The sequence below is a fragment of the Semicossyphus pulcher genome, unplaced genomic scaffold, assembly GCF_022749685.1.
Source record: "Semicossyphus pulcher isolate SPU_LCO1_2020_fin unplaced genomic scaffold, fSemPul1.0.p SCAF_8, whole genome shotgun sequence".
Classification (NCBI taxonomy): domain Eukaryota; kingdom Metazoa; phylum Chordata; class Actinopteri; order Labriformes; family Labridae; genus Semicossyphus; species Semicossyphus pulcher.
Window position 1 is genome coordinate 3,864,657 of NW_027211759.1, and position 17,598 is coordinate 3,882,254.

The 17,598-nt window shown below is 41.5% G+C and overlaps 1 protein-coding gene across 1 annotated transcript; it reads left to right on the forward strand.

Moving 5' to 3' along the window:
* The first annotated feature begins 625 nt into the window (after positions 1–625).
* On the forward strand, positions 626–16,346 carry LOC138613058 (ceramide kinase-like). The gene is made up of 13 exons (XM_069686632.1): positions 626–932; positions 3,286–3,429; positions 3,673–3,795; positions 4,116–4,241; positions 4,340–4,406; positions 5,466–5,611; positions 8,059–8,133; positions 8,928–9,080; positions 9,217–9,322; positions 9,429–9,508; positions 10,170–10,375; positions 10,495–10,715; positions 10,797–16,346. The coding sequence occupies exons 1-13, from the start codon at positions 797–799 to the stop codon at positions 10,882–10,884; spliced, it is 1,671 nt and encodes a 556-aa protein (XP_069542733.1). The 5' UTR covers positions 626–796; the 3' UTR covers positions 10,885–16,346.
* Positions 16,347–17,598: the final 1,252 nt, after the last annotated feature.

Genomic DNA, 17,598 nt, shown 5'->3' on the forward strand with positions numbered 1-17,598 from the left:
TTTGGTTTCCAGCGGAGAGGAGCTCTCCAGCGAAAGGATCTGGGAGACGACGTGATGACGTTTTGCACAAGACACATAGCATATTTTAGATGCTTTCATAAGCTGTGTAAAGTGTTGAAATTTTGAAATGTTATTTTTGCACGGACACAAATAACCAATAAACAACGAGGGGAAGAATTATTCAGGTGATATAAAGATACAAAAATATATATTCACATATATTAATTTTCAATGTTTTTAATTGTTATGTTAATTTTTGGTATTATTGTCAACTAGTCTGAATTTGACAACTTGATTATAATGGCATGTAATTGTTTAGACAATTTAGTATTTACAGGAGCTTTGTAAGGTTTCCAAGATAGTTTAGAGTTTATTATGACACAAATTATTAACTTTATTCATAGACGGGAGTTTACAACCTTTTTTTGTTTCAAAAACTATAAAATTGGTCTTTTACAAACGTCAGGACTGTCACACCAAAAGGTTTGACATTCTGAAATAGGTGCATTTCGACATTGAATTGCCAGTTTTCCGGTTGTCCTTGAACGCACCCACAGGCGCCTCCTACTTCCGGTTAGGAGACCGCTATCTGTCAGGAAAAAAAACATCCCGAGCTAGAATCCGCTACACGGACGCACTTTTATTGACAACCCTCTAGCTCGAAAGTCGTTTATTTTTGTCGTTTGGAGCCTCTCCGGGCACACACAGAGAACATGCCCGAACAGAGGTAACCTTCCTCGGAGCTGCTGCTGCCTCTTCAGCCGGCTGAAGGACGGAGCAGGACGGACAAACGCAGATGGAGAGGCCGGGGAGACTGCTGTTGCTCTCCGAGCTACGCGTCAGAAACGCGGCGTACGATGTGAGCCTGAGCCGGTCCTTGCTCACCTGGAAGAGACGGGTCTCCAGCCCGGTGTACCACCCGTTCAGACCCAGTAAGACCCGGATAATATTTCTGTCTGTATTTATGCTTCTTTACCTTTCTGTCTGTGTGTCTGTGTGTCTGTCTCTCCGTCTGTGTGTCTGTCGGCCTTAAAAAACACGCGACATCCTGTGAGATAAACAAAGGAGACACAGAGAAGACACGTTGGACACGCAGATACTGTCTGGACCTGTAGATAAAAAAAATCGTTATTGTACACAACAGAACATAATGACTGTAATAATAGGTGAGACATGTTATATCCGGTTACGTAACACTCATCATCCAACCTGCCACACAATATGTGGAGGTCACACTGAGGCTGCGGGCAGGAAGAGGGACACACCAAACCTCTTTAAAAAATTTTTTTTTTTACATATTCTGAACACATGGAAACATGTACAAATGGAAGAGATAAGATGTGTTTGAAGAATTAAAATACAATAATTTCAATTTTTCTCACCATATCTGTAACTGAAAACGGTAATGGGATTTCGTAGGCTACTGATTGACGTAGTTTGTTCCTCCTTTTCTCCAACATAAACTGCTTATTTGACAAAAGTTGAACGTTACAAAGTATATTTGCTCAGGTAATGTACTTTAGGACAGTTTTGATTTACTTAACTAAAGTTCTTTAATTTTTTACTACTTAATAATTTAAGTCCAATACAAAATAAGTAGGGCCATGGTTTGACAATCTTTGACAAGCTCATAATTGTGAATGAGTCTCACTGATCAGCATCATCTTCACTAGCAGACCCTCCCAGGTGTATCAGACAGGTGAGCTAAGGTTACTGTCATTTGAATATCTAAAGCAGCCCAGTATCCAGGTAGCCTGAGGGTTCACTGTGACCTGCTGTCTGATGGCAGGCTGCGTCACCTTAACTGATCCAGAATTATAATGTGACCTTAGTTAAACATCTAAATGACCCTGCAGGTAAATATTACACTATTTAAACACAACAAAATTTGTGCTGTGCTGAAATGCACCTTGGGAGTTGTAGTTGATTGACCTTCACCTTTTGACTTTATTATCTCAGAATCAGATGGACTTTAAACTTTTTTTTTTCTTAGTAAACTGGGAGAATTTCATGTCCATGTACCATCCGGGGCAACCGAGCTGTGTGTGTGTTCATGTGATTGGATGTCAGGTGTTAATCTTTAATGTCTGACCTGCTGCTGAGAGGAGCTGCTGCTGTTTCTGCATCATTAAGGTTTAAAAGTACATTTTTATAAGTGTTCAGCTGTGTCTCATTTAAATACTTCCCTTAGTGCCATATATGTTATATTTCAGTGTGCATTAGCTATAACTCTAAGTTTCTGTCTGTTTGCTGTTCTTCATGTTTTACACATCACCTATTTTTACAACATGTCCCTCCTGAATCCAAAATGTATCTGAAAAGCTGTTTTTTTATCACTAAATTGATGCAGATTAATCTGAAGATATCTGCTGCTTGTTCTTCATCTGATCGCTTGTAAATGGTCTGAAAGAAATGGCCACCCCTTTCTGAACCCTGCTAGCTCCACGCAGTGTTTGGTAATTTTGCGGTTCTCCTGCAGGGTTTTGTGTCCCTTCGTTCCCTCTTCGACCAAACTCAGGTAGGAGATTTGTGCTCCCATGATGCAGTGGGCCACCTCCACCTGCCGGCTGCAGGTTTAGTGATTGTGGTGCTGCTGTTAGAACATGTTTCTGTGTTTGATGTCTGAGCAAACAGAACCTGAGGTTATGTTCCAAAATGATGCAAACTCTTACTCTCCAAAGTCTAGACTATGGTCAAACTATTACCTTTGTTTTTTCTCATTAATTAACCTTAATTTAATTAATGATAAAAACTCACATTTTGGAATAGAACTCAGAGACGTAGAGTTAGTTGTGGTGCTGGTTTCATCTACATCAGATCCAGTAGAAACATGCTGTCCTCCTTGCTGCTCCTGGATCAGGTGTTGATGTGTAGTTTGGCTGAATAGTCTCAGAAACTCATCTGCTGTAGTTGTAGTTAGTTTGTAGATTAACTGCTGCTTTCATAGAAATCCTGTTTAATCAAACACCTTGGGAAATCCTTTTTTTCTCTTTCTCTGTGAGAGTTGGATGTTCAGTCTGATTTTTAAGGCCATGTTTACACATGGTATTAACATGCGTCCTGTGTGATGCGATCACAAGCTGGCTGTTCAAACCTTCAATTAAAAGGCATCTACACATGCGTCTGGAGTGGCCACTAATGATGAACTAAACTGCAGACTGCAGCCTCTGTTAACAGTGATTAAAACAGACAAATAGATCTGATATATATGCTGAAACATCTGTGTTTTCACTACGCTAGATTTAGAAGCTAAGACATTGTGTATGTGTGTGTGTGTTTGGTCAGGTGTGTGTCACAGCGTGTCAGTGTCAGAGATCATCTCTGTCAGAGAGGAAGAGGAGGAGACCGGCAGCAGACTAAGAAAAGACGATGGCAGCTGGAAGAAAATCAAGGAGAGAGACGGAAAGGACTGCTGGCAGGCCTTCACAGGTAAACACACCTGGAAATAAATCTACACACACATATACGCCGTGAACACATTTAACAACACATCTGTACACATACCTGAAAACAACTCGCCTGTCAATACAGTAATAACACCTAGAACACATGCTGTTGTCTGTAGTTCTTTCTCAATAAAAGCACTAATTTGTTTACACACGATTTTATTTTAATGTGTTAAGTTTTATTAAATGTTGAGAATGTTTATATTTGATTTTTCTGTTGTTTCAGTGATGTACGTGGAGAGGAGTCGGCAGCACCGCTGGCGGTGTGCCGAGGTCACCTTCACCTGTGCAGAGGAGGCGCTGTGTCAACGCTGGGTCAGCAGCATCAGAGAGCAGCTCGCCGCGATCAGTAAGACTTTACAACAAAACACAAGGACTGGTCCAATCCAAATCTCCATGCTGAAGCCTGTGCATCAAAATTCATCCGATGTTAAGCATGTAGTGCTGAGGGCTCGAAGTGGTATAAGAGGGGTGATGGCCACATCGCTTATTGCCTGGAAACGATGCATTACCATTACGAAAACACGAAAGACAGTCACGGCTTCAGTGTGCTTCTGTTTTAGTTGTACTACAGTGTTTCTATAATTAAGCAGGGTGGAAATTTGGATTGTGACACTGACACGTGATTGTTGCCAGAAACTGACAGTAATGCTGTTACATCGCCCATAGCCGGCCGACCCAAACACCTGCTGGTCTACATCAACCCGTACAGCGGGAAGCGGCAGGGCAAACACGTCTACGAGCAGAAGGTGGCGCCGCTGTTCGCCCAGGCAGGCGTCTCCACAGAGGTCATCGGTACGTCCTGTCATCCCTCACTTCCTGTTGTTGCTCTTCCTGTGTCAGGGACTGCGTTTTTTTAAAGCATGTTGTGTCTGTGTGTTTTGTTGTCATAGTGACGCAGTACGCCAATAATGCGAGGGATCACCTGAAGACGGAGGCGGAGCTGAAGAAGTTCGATGGGTGGGCATCGAGTCACTGAATTATAAAATCATTAGCATGTTTTAAGCTAGTAGCCCAAATATCTGTTTATATACAGAATAAAAACAAGCCCGAATAAAAATGGTAAAAACTATTGACTTTTGTAAAAATAACTCCAAGACAGGTGAACCTTCAAAATAAAAGCACCAAAGAGAACACGTCTGTCAGGTTGAGCTTTACTGAAGAATTTTTGAACAGTGTCATACAACTGATTGTCCTCTGAAGCTTACTTTGGAGCTGACGCAGATAATACTTTATAAATCTCTGGCTAACATCCAGTCCACATTAAAAACATCAAAGTTTACCAAAGTGCTGCACAATTAAATTTAAAATAACTAACAGTAAAATGCACAGAACATTAACAATTAACAGAAATGACACACAAAGACAAAGAGCACAAAAACTCTCACACTGGGTTAAAAGCCAAAGAATAAAAGTAACTTTTAAGACGTGATTTAAAAGTAGGTAAGGTGGGGGCCATCCTGACGATGGGGGGGAGCTCGTTCCATAATATGGGGACCATTGCTGAAAAAGCACGGTCACCTGGTTTTCAGCCTCGTCTTAGGAACAACAAGAAGCAGCTGATCAGCGGACCTCAGAGACCTCGAGGGGTTATAAACAGGCAGGAGGTCAGAAATGCACTGAGGTGCTAACACATTTAAAGATTTAAAAACAAACAATAAAATCTTAAAATGAATCCTAAAACGAACAGGGAGCCAGTGTAGGGAGGCCAGGATGGGGGTCAAGTGTTCTCGGGTGCCTGTTAAAAGACGAGCAGCAGCATTATGGACTAACTGTAAGCGTGCGAGAGAGGCCTGGTTAACTGGTAGAGCATTACAGTAGCCCAAACGAGTAGAGATAAAAGCATGACTCATTCGCTCAAAATCGTTAAAAGATAAACCCGACTTCATCTTCGATAAAAGCCTGAAATGATACAAACTGGATTGAGCAACAGAGTTAATCTGTTTATCCAAGTTAAAATCACAGTCCATTTGACATCAAGGTTGGTAACCGCGGGTTTTACATATGATTGAACATCAGGGTGGTGTGTGTCGGAGGGGACGGCATGTTCAGTGAGATCATCCACGGCCTGATCTGGAGGACACAGATGGACGGCGGCGTCGATCCAAACTGTCCGGATGAAACTCTTGCCCCCTGCTCACTACGCATCGGGATCATTCCTGCAGGTAGGAAACACTAATACGGATTCCAAAACATGCTGCTTTTATTTCTGTACTTTAAATGATTCACTTAAAAGTGTACCAACAACATGCAGATCTTGAGGAGGTTTTTGGGCAGGTTGTAAAGGCCCTTGAGGAGGTGCTGGGGCTTTTTGAGGAGGTTAACGAGGTCTTTGAGGTTAATTTTGTTTCTCCCTTAAAAAAGTTTAAGAGGTTTTTGAACAGCTTGGAGAGGTCCTTCAAGAAGCTCAAAGGATCCTTTAATGAATAAACAAATGAACATATTTTGCAGAAGTCTGACTCATGAGATACATTTACCGCACTGAAACGCTGCCCACAACCAAAGACATCAGAAAAATGACAGATGCCTATAAAAGACTAACAAATCTGCAGTTATAATCACGCTTAATATTTGAACTGGTTTGTGAAGTTTTTATGCCACATTTTCTGGCTTTAAATGTGAGTCTATGCAGGCCAATAGATCACTTAAAGGTGAAGGGAATTGAATGTCTTAAAGGTGCTATATGTCACCTTCAGAAAATCCTCATTCCTAGCGGCACGGTCGGCCGTTGAGGGCATCCAGGGTTTTTGCCGAAGACACACGAAACTGAGCATGCTCAATCTCAGAACTCACCGGCTCTGTTTACTTTTCGCTGACGAGACGTGTTATCGATCGGTATCATGTTGACCAAAATCAACACTGTTTGTCTTCCTAAGTTAGTATCATGTTAGCTGGCGAAGTTATTTGTCAAGCTAGAATGACAGCGTTGACATACACTATCAGATGGTATTTTCATTGTAAAAACGTTAGCGAGCATGCTAAGGCTAGCCAACTAGCTCTAACATAACTACACTGCATGACTCCAGCATTGTGCTTCGTAACCAAACGGCAAATTACGTCGGCGAACCAACAAATCATCACAAGCATTTAGCGAACATTAGCCAGGCAGGGCAGGGCGGCTGGAGGGAGCTGGGATGAAGCACTTGTGCTGTGAGAGAAAAAACGCTGCACGCAGGTTTTGTTTCTATGACAACAATAAGTTGAGGGTCTGTTTTGATCCCCAGAAGGTCTCCATGATTCACGTGCCCTGCCGATGCTCTAGTTTCCCCCCTGACGTCGATCACGATTCACTACATAAAACTTATTTCTGTTTTTTATTCTTGTGTGTAGTTTGTGTTGGTGTTGTTGTGGGTGCCGGTTGTTTGTTGGCATTATCCATCTCAATTTCACAGCTTGCGTTGTCTCGTGTTGCACACTGTTGACTGTAGTGAAGGAGAATGAGCTCTCGGCAGATACATCAAGTCCTCTTGTTCTCTCTCACTCAAATCAGCCACAGGTTGTTCGGGCCGATGGAGGAAGGTCTCAGTTTATCAGTTCCTTTACCATCCCCTTTTAATGATTATTTGTTTGTTGTCTCTTCTTGAATTTAGCTGATGTATAAATAATGTAATGATTAATAGAAAATGCATGAAATGTTCACTGATCGAAGGACTCCAGAGGGATCATATATTTTTGGCTCAGATGTAAAGCAGATGTTCAGCCTGAACTTTGTTTGAAGTGAACTCTGATATGATTTTATCCGAGTCAGTCTTGTACGAAACCAGCATCGTAATGCCTCCTGTATCGCCTAAAATGCAGCACAGGACAACCACAGTCTATTATCCCGTCCCATTTATGTATTAGCTTTAAAAAAATCAACTCATTTCACCTGAAATCAATTCTTCTTAATTGCTCAAAAACAGTTTGTTTTAGAGCAGAGAAGAAGGGCGGATTTCATTTATCACGCGACTCCAGAAAATAACCTCCAATAACCTCCTTTACACAGTCTCAACGAGTAGCACAAGTGTTGTCACACAGGGTTAGCAGTAAATGCCTTCTGCTGTTGAATAATTATGATATATATTTTTCATAGCGCTGTAATCGGATTGGTTTCCGGTTGGCATCAGAATCTTATTAGGAAGGAAATAATGTTATTGGATTATTCGTAATAGCTGGCCAAGACTTCGGCTCTTAGTCTAACTTAAGCTCATATAAGTTTGACTGTTAGACCTTCTTCATCTTATACACACACACACACACACACACACTTGAGGTATAAAGAAACGCTGGTTATGGCCGTGACCTGGTTTCTCAGTTTGTTCTGCATGTTTTTTTGTTTTCTGTTCCGTCTTTTAAGTGCTCTATAAATAAAATACATTAAATAGAATTAAATACAGACTCACTCTCACACACGGTCAGTCATCAGAGAGATGTTATTTCTCTCTGCAGCTGCAGTAAAGAAAAAGCAGCTCACCTCAGTGGGTGCTTTTAAAGTTACAGGCAACATTTATAAGAACAGGAGTTTTTGATGTTTTCAGCTCTTGATCGTTCTACACTGGTAAACATGAATAAGTTCAACTGGAGGTGTAATGATGTACGTGGTTTCCTCTGATGGACGATCTGTTTGTTTCAGGTTCAACAGACTGCATCTGCTTCGCCACTGTGGGCACCAACGACCCCGTGACCTCTGCTCTGCACATCATTGTCGGTCAGTCAAACACACGTGAATACAAAAGAACACAGAGGATGACCTTTGTGCTGCAGTGATTCAATTTAATGACCCATCTAGGTGTTCTGAGGTTAACGTTCACAGGTATGGAACCTTCAGTGACTGTAGTGATTGTTTTAGTTACGTTTCCTCTCGCGGATCGTCCTCCATAATTCAGAACTCATTGGTAGCAGGAGCCGTATTTGTCAACGGACCTGTCAATCATCATTTTGACAGCATCAGATCACTAATTAAAAATAAACTTGGGCGTAAATCAGCATGATAAGAACTAACTCTAATGACAGAAACCATGTTTGAGAAAAATGTATTTGACGTGTATTTTGATTTTATAGTTTGACTCATGTCCCATCTGTTAACATGGAGGAGGCGGGCTTTATGAGCTATACTGCAGCCAGTCAGCAGGGGGCGACAGAGAGGGTTTGGCTTCACTTTTAGGGAGCTGTCATGGCGTCCATCTTTTTATACAGTCTGTGGTTTGGACTGAACAACTCATAAGATGACGTCACCTTGAAGTCTGGTTTTCTGCTGCTTTATAGGTTTAATGATTTATCAAATAAATAGTGAAGAAACTGATAGTAATGAAAACCTTTTATCTTAGGATCATATTGTTTAAATATCAGCAGTTTATTAAAATTATGATTAATGTGTCCATAACGGCCTCACAAAATTGAGTGAAAATCCTTTGGATAGTCTGCTGCCGCCACGTAGTGTTCCAGGTGGTTTCAGGTGGTTCCAGGTGAGTATGTTGATCGTATGTGTGTTTGTGTGTTCAGGAGACTCTCAGCCGATGGACGTCTGCTCGGTTCACCACAACAGCACCTTCCTGCGGTACTCCGTCTCCCTTCTGGGGTACGGTTTCTATGGCGACGTGCTAACTGACAGTGAGATGAAGAGATGGATGGGACCGGCTAGATACGACCTCTCAGGTAGAAACACAATCACAGTTACGGCTAAGTTAACTAAGTATAACACGGTATGAAGAGATGCTTGCGCTCCTTGGTTGTCCTGTTTAGTTACTTTCATGTGTGAGCTAGTTTCATGTTGATGCTCTGACTCCTGCAGGTCTGAAGATGTTCCTGACTCATCATTACTATGAGGGAACAGTGTCCTACCTGCCGGCCAAAGGCATCATAGGTACCCCACGGGACGTCGGCAAGTGTCGGTCCGGGTAAGAGAGAGGGCTGTATGGATGTGAAATTTTGTTCAATTCATTCCTTTGGGTCAGTTGGGATCAGGTCACCTATTCTTGTTTTATTCTTTCTGTAACTTTCCAGCTGTGCGGTTTGTCAGCACAACGGGCAGCTCCTTTCAGAGAGAGCTGAGAGGTACGAGATGGACGAAGCATCAGAGAGCGGTGAGTCCAACAAGTCATCATCAGGAGCCTAAAAACACAGTTAATATGAACATTGCTGAACCATCTTTTTGCTACATGCCCTGTTAAGTAAATAGATTTCTGCCAAAAAAGTCACAAAGACAGGAAGCTGTGAGAAACAGTTAGCCTGGCTTGATCAAAAGTGTTTCCAAATACACCTTAAAACCACTCAAAAGCTGTCTTACTTGCACGTTGATCTTTGTTGTGTCTAAAAATATATTTCGAGTTTATTTGGAAAACGTAAGTGGTCCTAGAAAGGAGCCCTGGGGCACGCCACAGGATCAGTTTACACAAGACACTTCAAAAAAGACCCAGGGTGCATCTAATACCTCCTTATAGTTATATCCAAAATATCCTCACCTCAACATCCACCCATGTAGTAGCTGTTCTGGAGCTTTCAATCATATCCTATGAGCTTCCATAGCAGTAGAAGACTTTGATCAAAGGTAATGGAATTGCAGATGTAAATGTCAAATTCTTGCAAAACACTTCTCGTCAATGTTAGCTAAAAAAAGATTTCTAGTTCAGAAACAGCAATTGACAGAACAATCTCACCTCAAGGTCTTTAAGTCGGTGTTCTTTAGGTTTTTTGCCTTCACTTCAAAGCTCAAGAAAATTAGTGTTTTGGGGATTCTGGTTGCAGAGAGTGATGGCGAGTGGAGGACAATCCGAGGGAAGTTCCTGGCTATAAATGCTGCGAGTATGAGCTGCGCATGTCCTCGCAGCCCCAAAGGCCTCTCACCTGCTGCTCATCTTGCTGACGGCACCACTGACCTCATCCTAGTGCGAAAATGTTCCCGCTTTGACTTCCTCAGACACCTCCTCAGACACACCAGCAAAGACGACCAGGTATTAAATCAGTAGTGAAGGTTATGGTCCTTCCTCAGTAAGAACCCAAATTTCTCGTTGGCTAAACATTGTGATCCAGTTCGTTTACACCTGGTGGAGTTACACGTTCTGTTTTCCAGTTTGACATGACCTTTGTCGAGGTCCACCGTGTGCATCGTTTCCGCTTCACACCGCGTCATTGCCAGAGCGACTCGGACCTGGAGCTGGATCTGCGCGAGAACGGCAAACACCAGATCTTCAGCCAGATATGCAGAGACCATCCTGCTTGCGGCTGTGCCCCCGCCTACAGCAGCTGGAACTGCGATGGCGAGATCCTGACCCACACAGCCATAGATGTCAGGTAACATGACCCTCTGGGTGTTTCCTACTTTGCTATATTTTTACACACTCCTACACTTTACTCCTTTTGTGTTTTTTTCAGAGTGCACTGTCAGTTGATCAAGCTGTTTGCGCGAGGGATCGAAGAACCGCCGGTGTTTGAGGATCTCACCAACCCCTGTGCAATATAAACCCAAGCCCCCGTTATTCCCTGCAAGACACTGGAGTCTCCTTTTGTTTTTCAGCCTCTGCCTACATCACTGCTGTTGCTGCCATCATTTAATACCAATCACATTGGCTGTTACACAACAAAGATCTTCAGTATGGATATAAACAAAACTTAACTTCCTAGCTTACAATCCCAAAGTTCCCACAGACAGGAAGTGAGGTGTCGTAACATCCTGAATAGCTCTCAAAAATTCCCTGGAAACTAGTTTCTGTTTTTAGGAAGTGATCAGGAAATGATTGATCCTGAGAGGACAGCTTCTCCCTCAGTTTTGGGATTTGTTCTGGGTGACACTGTTTGAGTTTTAGTGTGAACACTTAATGGTTGCTGGGTGTCTGGCATCTGAATTAATCTTGATCTTCAGTTCTGTAACTGACTCTTGCCCTGGGTGATATGACTTCTCTGAGTCCTGTGAGCAATTTAACTTTCTTTACTCTGCATGATTTGACTTGGACTTGTTTTTGTCTTGTGAGTTATTTGGCTTTGACTTGCATTGACTCGATCTTATCTCAGTTATTGGACCTGGACAGTGAGTGTCTTATCTTGTCTCATGAGTGATTTGACTTGGACTTGTCATGACTCTGACTCCACTCTGTCTGTTGAGTGATATGACTCGGTCTTCTGGGTGTTTGGACACAAACCTGTTGGTCATTAAACTCGGACTTGTCATGACATGGACTTGTCTTGGTGTTGGGGGTTGTTTTACTTGGATTTATGTCAAATCTCATGGGTGTGTTTTTAATTACACTTCCATCGAGTCTCTTGGGTGTTCTGACTCGGCTCTTTGTCGGTGTCTGCCATCAGCCCCACATTACACACTTTTGTTACACCAAGTCCAGAACTACATGGACTTGGACCCGTCAAAGACTTGACTAGTGGTCTGTTGATTAATGTATCAGTTGTTTTCCTACATTCCTTAGTGACTTGGTGTTTCCTTTCGTGGACTCGTTTCGGTCTCGTTAAATACTTGTGCTCGCAGGAGTTGTGACTCTGGATTGTCGTGACTTGGCCACCAGTACTTCTCGACTGTTACTCCATTCTTGTTATGAACTTGACCCTGTCTGGACTTGGACTTGTCTTGGACATGACACAAACAGTATATTGATTATTGTCTGAGATTAACTTTTATTTCTTCTAATTGTTTTTCTTTTTTTAAAGTATTGTTGTTCACACATCCGGTCTTTGTCTTGAGTCTGGACTCAAGACGTCCTCTGACTTGTTGGAGTTTTGACTCGGACTCGTCTCAGCTGCAAACTTCTTGTATTTATTTTACTTTGCAAAGATTAGAAATTGTTACAAACATGCACTTTTATATTAGTTTTAACTATTTAAAATTCTCCAAACTGATCTTGTATTTGGAATAATCTGTTACATGTTTTAAGGATGCCAGACACCTGCAAGTCATTCACAGGGTCATGTGATCATCGGGGGGTCAGCAGTTGGTTCCCATTCATGATAAGTAGACAGTAAATCCCCCTCACATGGTCAGTGCTAATGCTGACTGGAGATTTACTTCCCACTGCTGAACCCTCTGTGGGTCCATTATACTTTTCTCCAGTCCTCAACCATTCCTATGAATATTTTTATTTTTAATTCCCAGCAATTTAGGGAAAAAAACAATGAAATATCTCAAAATCAAATTTTAGTCAATAAAGTTTTGTGTGAGCCAAGCGAGGCGTAGCTGAGTGAGGTGAACAGCACGTTTTTAATCTTCCATTTCTGCACAATATGCAAGTAAATTGAGTTTGAACGAACTCAACACAAAGTCTTCTGATAACTGCTGATGTAACACCAATGTTTCACTCAAACTGCAGATTTTCTGTCTTCAGTATGAGCTGAAGTTGTAGCTGTAACTTGTTTTACTCAGTCTGACGTGATGCTCTGAAATGTGTTAATCTTGTGTCGTAAAACCTCAAAATATACAGCTCCGGAAAAATATAAGAGACCACTTCAAATGTTCCTTAAATCAGCATCTCTCTCTACATGTCATGGCTGCCCGAGTCTAGATGTGAACCATTGAAAACCTTCTGAATGTGATCAAGAGGAATCACAAGCCATCGAACAAAGAGCGGCCTAACGTCACCCAGCAGCTCTGTGACAGACTGGAGGAGAGCATGCAGAGAAAACCAGAGAAAACCAGAACCAGAGAAAAACATATTTTTGCAGTGGTCTCTTAATATTTCCCAGAGCTGTACGTATCTGAACCTTCCACAAATCAAATAAGATTCAAAAAGACAAAACGAGTAGGGAAATAGGTTTCCTACGTTTCCGCGGCGTTGTGGAAGCAAAACGTGCGCGAGTTGTAAACAAACAAAAGCGCTTACTACCTCCGAAGCCGACTCAGAGGCGGAATGACTTTGCCCCACCATTCATAGACGACGGAACGTAACAGAGGCGTAATAATCCCGCCTTGACCTGGCAGCGTGAAAGGCGCCTTGACCTGGCAGCGTGAAAGGGACTATAGTCTTATTTTAGGGTGTCAAGCCAAAGAGGTGGGAGACAGTAAAGTCTGTTAATCTACAAATACTTTGGCGTCTACAAATTCTCAGATGATTCCAAAAATAAAACGTTAAATGATCCATCTTTAATTTTTTATCGGAATTTTATTGCATTTGTGGAAGGTTCTTCTTGTTGATCTGAAGTTTTATGAATTCTGGTGTTGCTGAAGGAAGCCGCACTGTAAGGTCCAGTGTTGATATGCAACCGCCTGCTCACAAAGAACATGTTCACAGTACAATCTCAAACCGCCGCAGCGCTGAGCATGTTGTATCCTGCTGTTCTGTCTCTGTAGCTGTTCCTCTCTGTGTCCACGGGGAGAATTTCTTCATACTCAATCAACATGTAGCGCCCTCATTCATGTTTTTCTGATATTTTTCTTAGTGAAGTTGCATTTTCTTCTCTAAACCTCAGGATGGCGATGTTAGTCCATCCAACAGTTTGGACAAAATGGCCGACTACGAGTCTAACAACCCCATTTCCCTCTTCTACTAATATGAAAACGATAATTATCTTCCATATGATTGATCTTACGTTGAGCCGGACAGGAAGTAGAGTGTCAGCACTGGACTATCAGACCATAGATGCTGTTTGTTTGTTTTGTTTGTTGGTTGGTTGTCCAGCAGTTCTGTTTCCTCTCTGTTGTTGTCGAGCTGGACTCTAAATGACAGTGGATTGAACCAGTAGCAGCTCATGGTGCTCAGAAACACCAACCAATCAGCTTTCTCTTGAATCTTATCCAACCAAATACCAGCCGGAGTTTAACGATGTAGCTGTCTGTTTGTTACCGTTGTAGCTAAGTCTAGAGGTCTTCACAAGTCAAAAATATTGGACCCAATTGAAACATGGAAAACCTAGCAGAACCCTTCATGCAAACATGAACAGTACAACAGCACCCTTACAGACATCAACAGACAAAAATGTGAACCACCTGGCCCAGTTTGGGTTTCAGGTCAAATCTGGTTTGTTGCAGCTGAATGGACCTGTGAAGACCTTTTGATTTACCTCTTGAAGTATGTACAATCAGAGTCTGAATGTTTGCTGTAAAAACCCCCGAACAACAAACCAAATGTGTGACGCATGCACTCAAAGAGGTCGACTGATGACAGATGACTGAAGTGGATTCTGAATCTGGAGAGGATAAAGATATTTATTTACATTAAGCCAGCTGAAATAAGTCATTAAATGTCTTTGTGTAAATGTAGTTCCTGCTGGAAAACCTTAAACGGACAAATTAATTTGCATGTTTATTGAAATGCGAAGCGCTGGAGGCTTGTTGACCTAATAAGCGAGCTATCAAGCAAACAAGCTGACTGCTAAAATGCTAATTAGCCAGGAACAAGTTGACTCTATTCAGTCAAAAAAGCCCACCTAGCTAGCTCATTTGCTTACAGGCGGGAGCTAACTCTTTCAGCCAGAGCAGCAGGCATTAACGTTTGCTAGCATGCTACTAGCTAGTGTTGGGTACAAAAATCATACAGACAGAAAAGGTGCAGTCATATCACACAATTGTTCAGAAAAATCCATCCAGTTCTTCAGAACTAAAAAATGGCATGCTAGAAGCTTGGTGACGTAGCGACCACTCGCAGGGCTAGTTGGTAACTACTGTATCACGCAAGCTAGCTGTTTTAACATTAGCAAGCTAGGAATACAAGACTTCTAGTGAATCACAATAGCTCCTTCCTTTCAGTTGCAGAAATTCATCAGCTCTGTTCACAAAAAAAGGACATGCTAAAAGCTTGGTGATGTTGTGACCACTCGCAGGGCTAGTTGGGGAACTATTGTATCTCACAAGCTAACGTTATAGAACTAGCAAGCTGGAAATATGCTAGCTGTAGTCACTCATAATAGCTCCTTCCTGTTTTCTCTGTGCTCAGCTCTGTACTCAATTCATTAAAAACAAGTTATTGAACAGAGTGGAAACAGCATTGTCTGTTGGGAACCTAGTTAGCCTAGGTGCTAACCGAAAAATGACATCACACAGAAAATCATTGACTTCTGTAATTTTCCTGTTAACCATGTCTCTGTTGAAAAGCAGTTTATACTCAGACAGAGGAAGTTTAGAAAAACTGGATTGTGGCTAACAGAAAAACAGCTAAGCTAATTTAGCAGTGCCTGTCGCTCAACAGCAATCCTACTTAATTAAAAGAGTAAGAGGTGACAAAATAAGAAATGACACTAAGGTATCTCCTACCTGGTGAAAACAACTGCATAGCATTAAAAAACTGCTGGCGAAAAAACAAGACGTGAAGTTTTCTTGTCCTTCACATTCTGCTGATATACCGACATGCGACTTTCTACCAGTTAGCATGCTAGCTTTTCTGCTAACCGGGCAACAACACAAGGTCACAACACAGCTTTGCATGTTTTAGTTGATTTAAAAACTTCAGTACACTCCCGTCAGTTAAAACTAATTGTTGAGCTAAAATTATAATGTACTGATTTTATTTATAAATGTTGCTGACCGGGACCTAAAGCGGCGCAGAATGAAGTGTTTATAACATATTTTAAAACCGAACAACAATAATAAGTGAGAAAATCTTTAGTGTTGTGTTAGGTTAACATGTAGAACATGTAGAATGAAGGATTAGCATTGCAAATATTATTTTTATTACTAATTAATCTTTCTGATTAGTTATCCCTAAACTTTCAAAATAAAATTTAAAGTCCAGTGATTCTTTAAAGTCTTTCTTTGTTTTGTTTTTTTTACTGAATAAATGACTTTAGCTCTGAAGTATTAGTTTTTCCCAGTTTAAACCTCTCCAGCTAACATGATTATTATTTATCTTCAACGCTGTAGTTTTAATGTGACGCTGAAAAGTAGTTTGATTTAGTGAATCAGTCGACCTCTAGCTGTTACCTGAGCTGTAACTGATCTTTACCTTCTGCTGTAGCTGTTTCATTATCAGGAAATAAAACATATTCAACTCTTCCGTGTACACAGTGGTGTTTTATTCTCAACATCTGACCTCTCAGTGTTTAATTTTTAAGGTAAATGAACTGCACTCACTTTGACTCATTTTTATCTCAAACAGGAAGTCCTTAAGGAGTTAAACTAAGCGAGGTGTCAGGTTTTCCTTATGCCCATAAGTACTTTCTTACATTCTGTCCATCCCATTCTTGTGAACACCTGGAGGAAATACCTCTAAATTTGGCCCAAATGTCAGTAATGAGCTAATTCTATTTTTTCGGTTATGGGTCAAAGGTCACTGTGATCTGTCCAACGTTTTTGGCCACGACTCCATGAGCTAATGTTGACACAATTTCACACACACAAACACACTTAGTGGTTAAATGAAGTCATCACTTCATAAATTTATCCTAAGGTCAATTTCCCTGTGACATCGTAATGTTCTGGAAAACACAATTCAGGCCATTAATCCCATCCTGGTATCTCGGGAACACCTGGAGGAATATCTTCATATTTTGCACAATCGAGATATGAGGAAGAGAGTCAAATTTAAAAGTTTAAAGGCTGTCAATGAGATCAAACTTTCAAGGTAGAAAATCCTCAGTAAATTACATTTCATCATCGTCATGAGCAACGTAATGGAGGATAGTTTTCCCAAGTTTAGCTTTAATTATGGATCAAAGACGGTACAGAAAGAGTCGAAGCATATTTACCCAAAGATACAGGGTTGTCTTTTGTTTCTTTGGCTATGGCTCAATCGCTGCCTTACATGAGATTCAATAAAACTCGATCAGTACACTAATAAGGCTCAAAACCAAGATATTAATGCGCATGAAAACGCATTTGATATAATAGCTGAGTATGTTGCTGGTTTAGCTCAGCCGGTAGAGCACGTCCCATCTACAGAGGCTGCATCGGCTCCGGGTTCATCTCAAGCTCTTAGCCCTTCTGTGCAGGTCATCCCCGAGTCTCTCTTCCCAATATTATCTGTCTCTCTTCAGCTGTCCTGTGCGGAAAAAAAAAGTCCCCCCATCCCCCAGACAACACACCCATGTGGGGCTCAAATTGGTGCTACTTGTTCGGCCCATTTTGGAGACCCACCTGTGGCCCCTGTAATTGTTTTCATGCAAACAATAATGTTAGCTGGGTTAGCATTACAAGCTAGTTGGCTACTTCCTCAATACTTCACACTTTAAGTGATTCACTGCTGACTGACGTGCACTTAAACTGTATGTATCATCACATTAAGAAAGAACAGAGTTACAGAAGCTC

Coding starts and splice junctions, on each gene's coding strand:
- LOC138613058 (XM_069686632.1), top strand. CDS start 797: ATGGAGAGGCCGGGGAGACTGCTGTTGCTCTCCGAGCTACGCGTCAGA. Junction 3,430..3,672: donor CTGCTGGCAGGCCTTCACAG/GTAAACACACCT, acceptor CTGTTGTTTCAG/TGATGTACGTGGAGAGGAGT. Junction 10,376..10,494: donor ACACCAGCAAAGACGACCAG/GTATTAAATCAG, acceptor TCTGTTTTCCAG/TTTGACATGACCTTTGTCGA.